The sequence below is a fragment of the Equus asinus genome, chromosome 27 (genome assembly GCF_041296235.1).
Source record: "Equus asinus isolate D_3611 breed Donkey chromosome 27, EquAss-T2T_v2, whole genome shotgun sequence".
Classification (NCBI taxonomy): domain Eukaryota; kingdom Metazoa; phylum Chordata; class Mammalia; order Perissodactyla; family Equidae; genus Equus; species Equus asinus.
The window spans coordinates 4,835,092-4,850,576 of NC_091816.1; the positions used below are offsets into that span (position 1 = coordinate 4,835,092).

General features: G+C 36.2%; 1 protein-coding gene across 1 annotated transcript in view; it reads left to right on the forward strand.

Moving 5' to 3' along the window:
* The window catches only part of LOC106826239 (disintegrin and metalloproteinase domain-containing protein 32-like), a 229,519-nt gene that overhangs the window by 23,620 nt on the left and 190,414 nt on the right, over window positions 1-15,485 (forward strand). The window contains exon 2 of the mRNA XM_070499712.1: window positions 799-878. Within this exon, the coding sequence (XP_070355813.1) occupies window positions 799-878 (80 nt within the window). The remainder of the gene's footprint in view (window positions 1-798; window positions 879-15,485) is intronic.

The following is a 15,485-nucleotide window of genomic DNA, read 5'->3' on the forward strand; positions in this document are numbered from 1 at the left end:
CACACTGCCTTTTCTTGAAGACTTTTTTTTAAGACACTGTTCTTCAGTCTTTTAGCATTGAATACTGTTGTAAAAAATTCTCAAGCCAGCCTTATTTTCTCCTGTAATGACCAATATGGTTTTTTCTTTTTGCTCATGTACCCATAGGATTCTTTCTTTATCTTAGACATCCAGTAACTTTAGTAGAATATGTCTCAGTTTTAATTATTAACAGGTATTGCTGAAATGCAGTGTACTTTCTAGTCTATTGTTTCAAATCTTTTATTTCAGGAAGGTTTTCTTTTTCTTTTTTTTGAAGAAGATTAACTCTGAGCTAACATCTGCTGCCAATCCTTCTCTTTTTTCTGAGGAAGACTTGTCCTGAGCTAACATCTGTGCCCAGCTTCCTCTATTTTACATGTAACGCCTGCCACAGCATGGCCTGACAACCAGTGCATAGGTCCGCACCCAGGATCTGAACCAGTGAACCCTGGGTCGCTGAAGAAGAACGTGCAAACTTAACCACTGTGCCATTGGGCTGGCCCCTCAGGGAAGTTTTCTTGAAGTATATTTTTTGATTATTTTTTGGTGTATTTGTTCTATTTTCTTCAGAAATAGCAAATTTTGTGTAAGTTGAATACTTCCCCCGTCCTTTTTTTGGTCTTTCTTAACTATTTTTTCTGTTTTTAAATTAAGTGTTTTCAAGATTTTTTATAGGAGTACACAGTGATGACTCATATTTGCATAAGTGTTGTGAAAGAACCTGAACAGATTTTTAAGACACAGTTATTAACTGCTTTTTTTTTTCGCTTTCTTCAGGTTCTGAAAAATCATTTATACAAGTTATATTTCCAGAGAAAATCCAAGCAAATACAAGCAATGGTTCAGAAGTAGAAGACGTAAGAGATATTTTCTGCCATCAATATTATTATATGAAATTTCTTATTTTTATTACATAGCAGTGAGATATATCAAGCCCATTATACAGTCATGTGTCCCTTAACGTCATGGACACATTCTGAGAAATTCGTCATTAGGTGATTTCATCCCTGTGCAAACCTCATAGAGTGCACTTACAGAAACCTAGCTGGTGTAGACTGCTGCACACCTGGGCTATATGGTACTAATCATACACTGTCGTATATGTGATTTGTCGTTGACTGAAATGTTATGTGACACATGACTGTAGTATGAATATAAGAATCCAGTATCACTACTGATAAGGAATTTAAAGTTTTGATTGTAAAAGCAAATACATAAATAAGAATGTTCTATTTTGTCTAACATTTCTCATATCCTCATGGTAAAACTATTTTTAAAAATTCAAATGCAGATAATAATGTAGCAGAATTAGGGTCTTATCTAAGTGATATCTAGATAATTCAAACGAAGAGAACAATTTTCTCCAAAATGATTGAGGAGAATCTCTTTTAATGAAAGCCTCATGCCTTATTCTCCCCCTCCATGCCTCTACCAGTTCTCAGAGAGAAGAAACCCTTTGTTCTACCAGTTCTCAGAGAGAAGAAACCCTTTATTCTATTATTTTTGTTAGAAGGGGAGATACTTTATCTTATTCATTGATTTATTTAACAAATATTTCTCTAGACTTGTTATGTGCATAACTATATGCTAAGTGTCTTAGGGGGTAAAAAAAAGAAATACAATAAAGGAAGCCTTGCTTGTAAAGTAGCCGATCTTTTGATAGCACTTTATTTTTAAATGTTTTATTGAGGTATAATTTAGACACCACAGAATTCACTCATTAAGCTCAATGATTGTTAGTACATAAATGGAATTTTGTAAATATTACCACAATCCAGTTTAGAATATTTCTGTTGTCTTAACAAATACTCTCATACCTATTTGCAGTTCTTTGTTTCTGTCCCCAGCCCTTGGCAACCACTGATCTGTTTTCTGTTACCATAATTTTGCCTTTTCTGGGCATTTCATATAAATGGAAACATGATACGTTGGTCTTTGCATTGGGCTTCTTTCACTTAGGTTTATCCATTTCATAGCATTTGTCAATAGTTCATTAATTTTTATTTTTCAATAGATGTGGATAACACATTTAGTTTATCCATTCACCAGTTGATGGACATTTGGATTGTTTTCAGATATTGGCTATTAAATTCTGCTCTGAACATTTACGTGTGGACATATATTTTCCTTTCTCTTGGGTCGGTTCTTAGGAGTGAAACTGCTGTGTCATATGGTAAGTCTATGCTTTCTCTGTTTTTCAGAATAGATAATTTCTATTGCCCTCCCTTCAAGTTCACTTATTCTTTCTTTTGCCGTCTTTGATCTGCTGTTGAGTTCCTTTAAAGAGTTTTGCATTTAATTATCGTATTCTTCCACTCCAGGATCTATATTTTATTTAAAAAAATTTCTGGATCTTTATTGAGAATTTTAATTTGTTGATTCATTGTTGCCATATTCTCCTTTGATTCTTTAAACATAGATTCCTTTAGTTCTTTAAACACTTATAGTACCTGCTTTGAAATCTTTGTCTAATAAATCTGATACCTGAGACACTCAATTTTTATTGACTAATTTTTTTTTTTTCTGAGAATGGGTCACAGTTTCATGGTTCTTTGCCTGTCCTATAATTTTTGTTGAAAATTTTACATTTTAGTTAATATAGAAACTCTGAATTCTGATTATTTTCCTTTTGAAGATTGTCCTATTATTTGTTTAGTAACTTGTCTGGGCTAAATCTCTGAAATGGGTCTTTGCCATGTTATGCTGCTGCAGATTTAAAAAAATTCCTATTTTTCTCTGTAAGCCTGGTTTCCTAGAGGTTAACCTTGTGTCTGTGTAGCTTAGAGTCTTCCAATTTTTGAATGAGAGTTGTGCTCAAACATGGTGATCCATTTAATGAAAACCCATCCTTTCCTCACTGCATAATATTGTTACTTTGGTCATAAATTGGGTGGCTCTATATGTCTGCTTCTTTTTCTAGACTCTTTATTCTGTTCTATTAGTAGGCTTGTGTCTCCTTGCACCAATACTACATTGTCTTAATTACTCCATCTTTTTAATAGATCTCCATATTCTTTATTGTTCTTAAAAATTATTTTGCTATTGTTGGTTCCTTGTATTTTTTTCCCCTGAGGAAGATTCACCCTGAGCTAACATCTGTTGCCAATCTTCCTCTTTTTTTTTGCTTGAGGAAATTATCCCTAAGCTAACATCTGTGCCAGTCTTCCTCCACTTTGTATGTGTGTTGCCGCCACAGCATGGCTTGATGTGTGGTGTAGGTCTGTGCCCAGGATCCAAACCTGAGAACCTGGGACACTGAGGCAGAGAATGTGGAACTTTACCCACTTAGCCATGGGTCTGGCCCTGGTTCCTTCTATTTTTTAAGGCATTTTAGAATCTGCCTTTCAATGTCAGCAAAATAAACGCCTTCTGGAATTTTGATTGTGATTAAATTGAATCTATAGATTGATTTGGGGAGAAGTGACATCTTTATGATAGTGAGTCTTCTAATCCATGAACATGATACATCCCCCACTTATTAGGTCGTATTATTATAGGAAGAGAAATAAAATTTCTTTTCATGATATTTTATAGTGTACAATCAGAAGTTTTGCAAATTTTTTCATTAGATTTTTTTCTAGTTATTTCATGTTTCTTGATACCTTTAGAAATGTCATTTAAAAATTTTATTTCTTATTTGTTGCTGGTAGAAACACAATTAATTTTTGTATGTTGATCTTGTATCCACTAACTTTGACAAATTCCTTTATTGTCTTAGTTTGAGTTTTCATTGTAGAAAGATTAATGTGGAAGTAGTTTATCTGTGAGGTGATCCTAGGAAACACCAGTAGTGGGAAAGTGAGACAGGACAGGAAAGGCAGCATATAAATTGTACATTATCAAACTAGTTACCACTGTGGGTAACTGGAACATAATCATGTTGGAAAACTCTGAGAGTAAATTGAAAAGCACATCAGAATTATTCAAAGAAGGAACAAAGAAACTGGGGCATTTATATTCCAACTCCTAACAGTCATTGGTGGAGAGTTACTTCTGGGGCAGGGGGCACTAATTCTTAAACATTTTCAGTCTGTGGTACTTGCAGGCAAAGTGGGTTGCCATTGCCAGTTGGAAGTTGGGCTGGGGTAAGCTACAATGATAAGGCCTTACGGTTTAAGTGTGGAACACTAATGTCATGCACTACAGCCTACCTAGTGCACTTCTCAGATCTTTTGTTCACTGTATCCCATCCCTGGTTTTCAAGGTGTATCTGGCGAAAATTTATAAAAACAAATATGTACAACATGAGGGTTATTGACAATCTACAGTCTTTTTGCAGTTTGTCCTGACACTAGAATGGCTGGTAGAGGTTGCTTGCCCAGAGAGTAATCCAGAACTTCATCCCTGAGAGATTGGACCCCTGGTTACTCTACCTTTGTCAGGTTTGTGGTTGTTGCAATAGTTCATTTGTATTATCTCTGTGCATGAAAGTACAAGAGGTGTCCTACTGAATCCCCTGAGTTCCAGAGATATTCCATGCTTCTTCAATTATATCATAGCTGCCCTCTCTCCTTTTGTTAATCATCATCAATTATCTTTGCTAGTGTGGTAACTGTTGCTTGTTTACTGGCACAAAAAGTTCAAAATGACTAGAAAGAAATCATAGCTTTAGGTTTTGTGGAACCCTTACTGTGTCCAGTAAAAGTTTACTTCCTCTGGGAGCCAGGACCTCTAGATTTGAAGAATGTCACTGACCAGGGCCACTCTTAATCCATTCCTACTTCTGCCTCTTGTTCTCAGGAACCCATTAAATTTTACTTGTTTGCCACTGTTCAAAGTATATACTACATCTTGAAGAATCTTGAAGAACAAGGAGTTGACATCTTAGTTGCACTTCTAAGAGATCATTTCAGTACTTTCATGATGTATGGTAGGACCAGTGGATTGTATGATCACGTTTCCTTTGTTGCACCTGTTCCACTGTAAAGTTTTTTGGTTCTGTTGTCCAAGGCAGTGTTATGTGGGATTCCATAATGACAAATTAGACAGTCCTTGAATCCTTGGATTGTACTGATTGCTGAGTCACTAAGGGCAGGAAAGGCAAACCCAAGTTGTCTGCTTTCTTCTTTACTGTTAGGAGATGCAAGCTGTAGTAACTTGGTTTTTTACCTTGAAAGGGATGTCTTGGCATGTCCACAATCACTGGACCCCTAAAAATCACTGATATGACAAGCTTCTTACTCTTTGTAATATTTTTCTATCACATGTGTCTTACTAGGGCTCCCAGTGTATTTGTCAGGTAGTTCCTTCTTCGCAGGTCTGAATAACATGTCATCAGTATAATGGACCATTGAGATATTCTGTAGACTATTCAGATGGTTAATAGTCCCTTTGGACTATTCGTCATTGGGAAGAGGAGAGTTAACATAGCCTTAGGACAAAACTGTGAATATGTACTGATATTCAGTGCAAGTGAATGCATACTAATTTTAATTATTTTAATGGCAATTGAAAAGTGTATTCACCAGAAAAATAGCCATGTACCAAGTGCCAGAGGTTGTACTAATCTCTTGTAGTGGGTACAGCATCCAGCATGGCAGCTTCAACTAGGGCTATAACTTGGTTAAGTTTATGGTAGTTCATCATCATCTCCACAAGACAGTTTTATATATTCCTTTCCGACCTTTTTGCCTTTTATTTTCTTCCTTTATTTGTAGCCATTACAATGGCTAGTATCTTCAATATAGTTTTAATAGTAGTGGTGAGAACAAACAACCTTGTCTTGTTCCCATCTTAGGGGGAACACTTTCAATCTGTCATCACGTATGTTATTAATTGTAGGTTTTTCATAGATGCCCTTCATCATTTTGATGAAGCTCTCTTCAGTTTTCTGAGAGTTTTGATCATGAATGACTGTTAAAGTTTGTCAAATGTTTTCTGCATACATTGTCATTATCATGTTTTCCCCCAAATTTACTGTTAATATATGTTATTCATTATGTATATGTTATGTCATGTATGTAATATAGTGAATTACATCACTTGATTTACAGATTTCAAGTCAACTTTGCATTTCTCAGTAAACCCCACTTTCTCATGCTATTTTAATATTTTTATGTATTGTCAGACTTGATTTGCCACTATTTTACTAAGGATTTTCTTGCTTCTATATTCAGAGGGCTATTACTCGTAGTATTATTTTCTTCTAATGTCTTTGCTTTTGGTGTCAGGGTACCATTTTGGACTCATAAAATGAGTTGAGAAGTGTTCCCTCATCCTCTGTTTCCTGAGAAAGGATTAATAGTATTTCTTCTTTAAATATTTGATCGAATTCACCAGTGAAGCCATCTGGGCTTAGTGTTTTACTTGAGGGAAGGCTTTAAATTAGAAATTCAACTTCATATATGTATGTATATGTAATTATTCAGATTTTCTATTGTGTCTTAATCAATTTTGATAATTTCTTTCAAGGAATTTGTTAATTCCATACAAAGCTGCTCATAATATTCTCTTTTGTCTTTTTATCTTAGTCAGATCTTAGGTTCTATGCTACTCCCTTGTATGGTCTCATTTGTATCACAGAGGAGAAATATGTCTCGTAATTCCCCTCCCTGGTATGTTTCTGGGTTAGAGTCTTTCAGTAAGAGACACTGAAAGAAATTTTCAAGATGCAGGAGGGGAGGCCAAAGTATGTCAAAGCACTTGCAGAGAGATGCATAGGTAGAGGGCATACTTAAGTTTATTCAATAACTTTCAGCCAAGATCCTGTGAATCATGTGCCAAAGTGTTGTAACTAGATGAGTTAGCATGTGGCAGATTCTGAAGAATCACTCAGATGGTGCTTCAGCTTGAGATGGTTGGCAAGTGCTTCCTAGAGGTTCTTAAGATTTACAAGAACTTCTGGTGAACTTTTGATACCCACCCACTTGAGTATCAGAGAGCTTTGCTCACTTAGCTCTTCTAGTGGTTATTCTATTTATCAATATTAAAACCTTTTATGTTTGGAATATATAAGTGGCTTCTGTTTTCTTGACTGAACTCTGACTGATACAAATATTTGTCTAAAGTTAGTCACTATCTCTACCCTCCTTGTTGACCTTGCAATCAATTAGTTTTTTAAAATTGAATGGCCCCTACTTATTTTACATATTATTATTTTCTATTATTTTTGATCAGGATTTTTCAGCCTCAGCACTACTGACATTTTGGGCCAGAACATTCTTTCTTTTGGGGGACTGTGCTGTGCACTGTGGTTTAGTAGTATTCCTGGCCTAGACCCCCTATATGTCAGTAACATTTTCCCAATCAGTGACAATCAAAATGTCTCCAGATATTGCAAAATGACACCTGGGGGGCAAAATTTGCTCCCATTTGCAAACCACTGTTTTAGATCCTCCTTGTTTTTTAAAATCTCTAAATAATAATTATAATAAAAAGTATAAAATATGATCATTTATAACCAATGTTTGTTTGGATTTACTGATGCTTTCCGATTTCTTTTCTTACCATCTCTTCTTACATCTCAATTTTCCTTCTGGGTTAAATTCCCTTATTTTTGATGATATTCCTTGCTATTTCTTTGCTGTGCATCTGTTGGTGATAAAAACTTTTTTTTTTTGGTCCCCAAAGTCTTTATTTCACCTTTATTTTACAGTGATTATTTATGTGGGCACAAAATTCTAAATTAACTCTTTTTTTGCCTGTGCCTGCATTTTGAAGATATTGTTTGTGTTCTCGATTCTCTCTTTTTATTTTTTTGAGGAAGATTGGCCCTGAGCTAACATCTGTTGCCAATCCTCCTCTTTTGTGCTGAGGAAGACTGGCCCTGAGCTAACATCCATGCCCATCTTCCTCTATTTTATATGTGGGATCCCTGCTATAGCGTGGCTTGCCAAGCAGTGCCATGTCAGCACCCGGGATCTGAACTGGAGAACCCCGGGCTGCCGAAGTGGAACGTATGCACTTCACCACTGCACCACCGGGCCAGCCCTCAATTCTCTTGTTTTGAGATGCCTTTTCAGATTGTTTGTCATTCGTTCTGAATTTTGTCTTTTTCTTTCTGACTCCTTTTAAAAATCTTTTCTTTTCTTTGGCTTTTGTACTTTCACTAAAATGTGTTCATTATAGTTTTTCAGAAGGCGATATCATAGAATTCTAAATGTGCTCAGTTATCTGGTTTCTCAGTCCATGGGCTATTTGTAGTAACTTACTAGAGAGGAGTAAGTAGAGGGAAGCAAGGTAGAGAACTGCTAAGCACAGTCGCAGTGAGAACGGGAGAAATGGTCCATCATTAAAGGAAGAGACGGATAAACAACTCTTTCTGTCATCTAGTGGTCCGAAAAGTGCTTTTGTTGTAGAGTTGTGTTTACACCTGCATTTACTACTTGATAAAGCCTTAGAATCAAGACTGGTCTTTTATGATGGTGTCATTAGTCTTTTATTGCTTGTCATTTCTTATTATTTATCATTATCATTTGTATTTGCTATGTCATCAGTTAAGTGGATAAGCTGATTCCTGATCTTTTGGCTTGTTTTAGGCCTCTAGGGTGAACAAAATGTACAAACTATAAACAGATAGAGTATATATAGTGAGAAAAGCCACAAAAATTTCTGAGTGTATATATTACCATTTCTTTAGAAATTTACAGTTGTGATTATGATGAGAAGAGCTCTATTACTTTTAATCTTGTGTTATGAAACTTTCAGAATACAAACAGTTGAGAGAAGAGTAAAACAAACCGTATGTAACTAGCACCCATCTTCAAAAGTTATAGACATTTTGCCAATCTTTTTTTTTTGCTGGAGTATCTCAAAGCAAATTTCAGTCGTTTAATCCATAAATACTTTAGCATGCATCTTTAACTGATATAAACATTTTTATATATAACCAATCATACAATTGTCACATCATATCAAAATTAAGAAAAAAATCATTTATATCATCCAATCCTAGTACCTTGTCAAATGTCTCCAATTTTCTAAAAATTTCTTTACATTTAGTTTGACACAGGATCTAAATAAGGCTCAAACACTTTATTTTGTGTTTCTATTTTAAAATTTTATTTCTATAGCTACCCCCCTTTTTTTTGAATGCCATTGATTTATCTTATGGGGTGTCCCCCAGTCTGGCTTTAGCTGATTCCAAACAGGACTTGGAAGTATTCCTGAAAGGATGTTTTGTGGACCATCAGCATCGGGATTACCTAGAAATGCAGATTTTTGGGTTTTACTCTTGGCCTATTGAAGAAGAATCTTTGGGATAATTTTGGTGCTCACTAAAGTTTGACAATCATTGACCTACAGGTTTGATTAGGTTTAGCCTCTTTTTGGGTTAGGGACGAAAACAGTGCCTTGGTGGAGTTGAGCACTGCAGATCGTATCGCATGAGCGGTACACGACACAAATGGTTGCACCTCTTTTAACGATGCTAAAGTTGATCGCTGGAAGGTGCTTTTGTCCAATCCTTTAACAGATCCTCCCTCAGCGTTTCTCCTAGTGTTTATTATTCTCCTAGTGTTGATCCTAGTTATTGCCCATTTCCATTATTTCATTAGATGTTACAAATAGTGATTTTTAAAATTGTCATTCTTTCTGGATTTTGGCATTGGAATGATCATCTGATTTTTTCTTTAGATAGGTTAATGTAATGAAATATAGTAATGGATTTTCTAAAATGGAATTACATTTGTATTCCCACTTGGTTATTGGATTATGTTTGCCAACATTTTTGTCTGTTTTATTGTACTGAGATTTATAAGTACTTTTAGTCTATGGGGTATTATGTGTGTGTAATCTTGTCAAATTTTGGTATTAAGGTAATACTTAGCTCAAAAAAAGAATTCAAAAAATTTCCTTCTTTTCTATTTAGAATTGCTTTAAGATTATCTGATTTTTAAAGGTCTAGTAGAATTTCTGTATGAAAAAATTTGGCCTCGATAACTTTTGATAGGAGAGTTCTGTTACTACTTTTTGTATGTCTTCTATGGAAATTTATCATGCGCTTGAAAAGGAGGTGAATTCTCTGTTGGGGAGGGGTTTCAAAGTTTGTTATATATCACTCTACCTTTGTTTACTACAAACAACTTCTTTCTTGGACTGAGAGAGATTGGTTAAAATATTTTAATATTAGTTTGTTTCTGTCTGTCTCCTTGCAGCTCTTGTGATTTCTGCTGTAAGTTGTTGCTGTGATACTAGGTGCATAGATATAGTGAGTATTTTAACTTTGTCAATTGCAAACTTTAGCATGATTAAGAAGTCCGTTCTTTTCTCATTTCATGCATTTTTGGCCTGAGTTCTGCCTTGTTTGGTATTAAGTTTGTGATTTCTTCTTCCTTTTTATTTGCATTTGCCTGTTATATCTTTGGCCATCCTTTATTTTTAACCTTTTAGAATCTGTTTAAAATCTGTTGGAAGTATGTCTTTAAATTTAGCGTGGAATTAAAATTTACATTGTTAAGTAATCAGAAAATATTTTCCTTTTAATAAGTGATTTAAGCCCATTGGGTTTTATTGATATCAACATTGATTTTTAAATTTCAGTATTTATATATGAATAAACCATATATAATGACATATGTATTATATATTTGCATTACATTTTACTTAAATAACATATATATATAAATTTATATATTTATATAATGTGCATTTTGTATTTTATACATTTTATTTACTTTGAAATATCTAAAATATCTATTTTGCATATTTATATACAAATAAATTTATATAATGCATATAACATTATATACTTCATATTTGTATACATTTCTCATGTATATGTCTCAATGTTCCTTCAAGTCTTCTGTTATTTCAGGAATGCATTCTTGAATAATAATTTTAAATATCTGCTCATTTTTGTTAATTTGGCTTACTCTTTTGAGAACTTCAATATGTTAAATCTTTGTTGCTTGTTTTTTCCATTTATTATTTTCTAATTTTTTGTGTTCATGTAGTTTTTCCCCTTTGATTTTTAAAATACCTCTTCCTTCTATTCTCTATTTTTCTTTATTATGCTTTGTGATGTATGAGATTTTGTGTCTAATTTTAATTTCTGAAATAATTTTTTTAATTTCAATTTTTATCCTGAGCTCTGTTATCTCTTATTTCACATTCTCTTCTGTTTAGCCATCTCATATCTATTTCTGTTTTTTGCTGTTGTTTTGTAGCTTTATAGTTATTTTTATTTTGGATTATTTTGTCATATTAGGTGACAGTTTTCACCTGATGTATTGTCATATTTTTCTGGTGTGCCTTCCTCAGATATTTGTAGACTATTCTACTGATTTTTATCATTTCTCTTACAATATCTTTGTATAGGGCGCAATTGCGATCTTTTTCTCTTTCTCATTTCTAAATGATGAGGATTTTTCTGCAGTTTATGATGAGATTTATGTTTCAGTGGTGGGAGGCCAGAATGTCTTTTCTAGCTTCACAGTGTAAGGGTTCCCTTCTTGTGTTTTAAATTAAAGCATTCAGTATGGGCTCTCTGTATAGGCAGCTCCATAGAGCTGAGTTTCTGGAACTCTTTCCCCCAGCAGCTGAACCTTTCGTTTGCCTACATTGTTGCTTGTATTCTACTATGAGCAGGCCCTCTATCCTTCTGAAAGAAAGACTTTGTTGGGTGTTTCCAAGACCCTAGCAGGCTTAGGTCAACCTGCATCTAATCTTCCTATAGACACTTAGTGTGTCTCTGTTTATGGGGTCTTTTTTGCATTTCCTGAAGATTGGGCCGTGTGGAACTATGTCACAGTTTTGCAAGTAACCATGCTTACCGAGGCTTTCCATTTAGTGTGGGCTTCACTCCTTTTGAAAGAATTGGCAATTTCTCTTGTCCTAGGATTTTTCAGAGTATAAGAACTCCCCTCTCTTTTCCCTTCTCCAAACAGCTGATGACGTTGTACAGATCTTCTGGAGGTTCTACTGTTGTCTTTGATTTGCATTCCTCTGCCCCTTCCCCCTGCACCATAATCTTTGGTTTATGAGGATACACTGATGGAGATGTTGATTTTTTTTTAATATTCTAGTTTCTCTCTTTGATTTTAGAAGGGATTTAGTGATTACACTGTCATCATAATTTTGTCTTGCCTATAGGTCTTTCTATTATAAAGGGGATTTGTTTATCCTTTCAATTTATCTACAGCAAACACTGCTAGTGTTTTACGCTGATCCTAAGGTACTCCTTTACTGGTTTGCTTGAGTTTTCCCATCATCTAGCTGCGATGGGTGCTACTGCTAATGGCTCACACCTACAGATTTCTTCAGAAGATTGCCTTGGGGTATTGGAGCTACCTCATCCAAAGTTCCAGGGGCCAATGATTGACAAGTGTGAAGATTTACAAACTCTGGTTTCATACCTCAAGGCAGGATAGACTTTGGGGTACAGTTCCTCTTCAGAGCTCCCTTTGGGATCAGGCTGAATCTAGACTTCGCTTGAAACTATATCCATGCTGAACTCTTACCCTTTGCCAATTCTGCTTCCCTCACTCTCCAATAGGTTTCTCCTGAGAGCGCTTCTTCATTAAGTCAGTTGCAAGATAACCCTCCCTTCAGACTCAGCTCCTTGTGAAACCAGCTAAGACAGTTGGTACCAGAAATGGGGTGGTTCTAGGAAGCTGACTTTAAGAATGAGATTCTCGAGTTGGATTATCTACCATTTAGTTGGCAATGAGGACCCTCGTGAAAGGTGGGATGCTGGTGATTTATGACAGGTATAGCAGTGAAATTACTAAGATTTTCAGTTGCAGTGAGCTGTGATGGTAAATAGATGGAATAGATGTTCTGGCTAGCGCAGTAGCTCATGTGCTTGACAGGTACAGGGGAAACGGTAATTGTGAGGATTATGGAATTGATGGCTGTTGCTCAGTATCATTAAGGCATTGAAAAGAGTAAATTACAGGCTCAGGCTACTTAGTCGTTAATTTTAAATGGCGTGTGAATGTCAGGGGACCAGCTTCGTAATGAGCCTCATCTCTTGCAGTTAGAGGACTTATGTTGTTGAAAGCCCAGGGCTTAGTTGTAAGAGTTCCAAAACTTCAAAGGTAAGTGCTACTGATCTTGTCAGTGAGTTTTCAGCATCTCAGGAAGGAGATCAAAAGAAGTTCACACTTGCCTGGGATGGACAACCATTTAAATTCATAGTTTTGCCATATTAATTCTGTTCTCTGTCATAATATAGTCAAAGGAATCTAGATCATCTGGACATTCCATAGAACTTCATGTTGGTCCTCTATACCAATTACATAAAGTTAATAGACATTATAAAAAATGGCAAGTGTTCCAGAAACCCTGGTAAACTATAGCCCCAAGAGGATGAGAGATGCATCCTATAAAGATTCAGGTATCTGATGCATCAATGATATTTTTACAGTCTAGTGGTGAGTGACATGCTGCCACATCCCCTCTAAGATGAAGAATAGATAGTTGCACCTTGTACCTTCTATCACTAAGAAAGAGCCATAACACTTGATAGGCCTCTTTTGGTTTTGGAGGCAGCATAATTTGCACTTGGGAATACCATTCTCACTCATTTATTAATTGATTTAGAAGACTGCCAGTTTCAAGGGGAGTCCAAAGTAAGAAAGCTCTACATCAGATACAGGTTACAGTACTGGCATCCCTGCTTCTTGGGCTATATGAACCAGTAGACCCCATGACACTGGAAGTATTTATGGTGCAAATAGATGCTGTATGGAGTCTCAGATAAACCCAATAAGAGAGTTCTGCACCAGAACTCTGGACTTCTGGAGCAAGGCCATGTTGTCTTCATCAGAGAACTATACACCATTCAAAAAAGCAGCTCCTGATATACTGCTGGTCTTTGATAGAGACTGAGAATCTGACCATGAGATATTAAATGACTATGCAACCAGAACTACCCATCACAAACAGGCGCTATTAGATTCACTAAATTGTAAAGTTGGTTAGGCCCAGTGGCAATACATCCGAGACTGAGATTGAGTATGTCTAGAGGGCACAAGTAAGTTTCATGTCATCACTTATTGTTGCACTAATGCCCCTCTTTTAGATCACACCTGTGGACTTGTGAGGGGTCTCTATATGCATGTAATGAAAGAAGAAAACATAAACTGAGCTTGGTTCATGAATGAGTTAGCTTGGGATATTGGTACAAACCAAAACTGGATTATTGCTTCACTATCCCTCCTATCAGTGTTGGCCTTTAAAGACAGTGGTTAGGGGACATCTTCCTAATGGGAGAGCTTCAGGTGGTACACCTGATAATCCATTTTTTTAAAGAAGGAAATAGGCCAAGTAAAAATATACACAGGTTCATGGGCTGTGGCAAATGATTTTGGGTGTTTTGTCAGGTCCTGGAAGGAGCAAGACTGGAACACTGGATTGAGGAATCTTGGGAAAAGGCATGTGAATGGACCTTGTGTTGCATGTTAATGCATACCAGAGAGCATGCACTATGGAAGGGTCACAATACAAACAAATGGATGGATGACGCAGCCAGCAGATGAAAGTCAACCTCTGTCCTTGGCTGTTCCAGTGCTTGCACAAATGGACTCATGGATGAAATAGCTGTGGATGGTAGAGAAGGAGGCTATGCATGAGTCCAACAGCTTAGGCTCTCTTTCACCAAGGGTATAGTTATTGCCACTTCTGAATGTCTGACCTATTAGCAATAGAGATTGATTCTAAGCCCCAGATAATGGTACACTCACTTGAGGAGATCAACCATCTATTCGTTAACATGTTAATTACATCAGACTCTTTCCATTGTTGAAGGGGCAAGGCTTTTTGCTTACTGTTCTTGATACATATTTTTGGATATGGACTTACTTTTCCTGACCAAAGCAACTTGGCCAGCATCACTCTCTGCAGTGCGTTGTCTGGCATGATTATCCGGGGTTTCACCGTATGTCTGATCTATGGACATGGGATCAGATGAAGAGATCCAGTTTATGCCAAATAAAGTGTGACAATGGGTGCATGACTGTGAGATCCACTGGTCCCTGCCACATAAGGCACCATCCAGAAGCAACCAGCCTGATAGAGTAATGGATTGGCCTCTTAAAAATGCAGTTAAACTCCAGCTTGGAGATGGTAATTGCAAGGATGAGGTACTACAGAGTGTAGTCTATACATTAAACAAATGGATATTGTCCAAGAACCACAGAGTGGTAGTAGAAGTGCCCCTACTCACCAGCACTTCCAATGAACAACTTGAGGGTATTTGATTCCATTACCTACAACCTTATGCTGTGATGGTATAAAGGTTCTGGATCCCAGTGGAAGGATGCTTCTACCAGGGAACAGTGTAAATCTCCCACTAACCTTAAAGCTACAGCTGCCATGTAGTCATTTTTCATTCTTTGTGACAGTAGAACAACAAGCCAAAAAAAAGGAAAGGAAAGAAAAGAAATTACCATATTTCAGGATAATTTACTGTGATTATCATGAGGAGCTAGGGATGCTGCTGAACAATGGGGTGGAGGGGCAGAAAGGCAAGTGTTTGGCACTCAAGTGATCCACTGAGGCTTTTCTGAAAATTCTCATGCCTA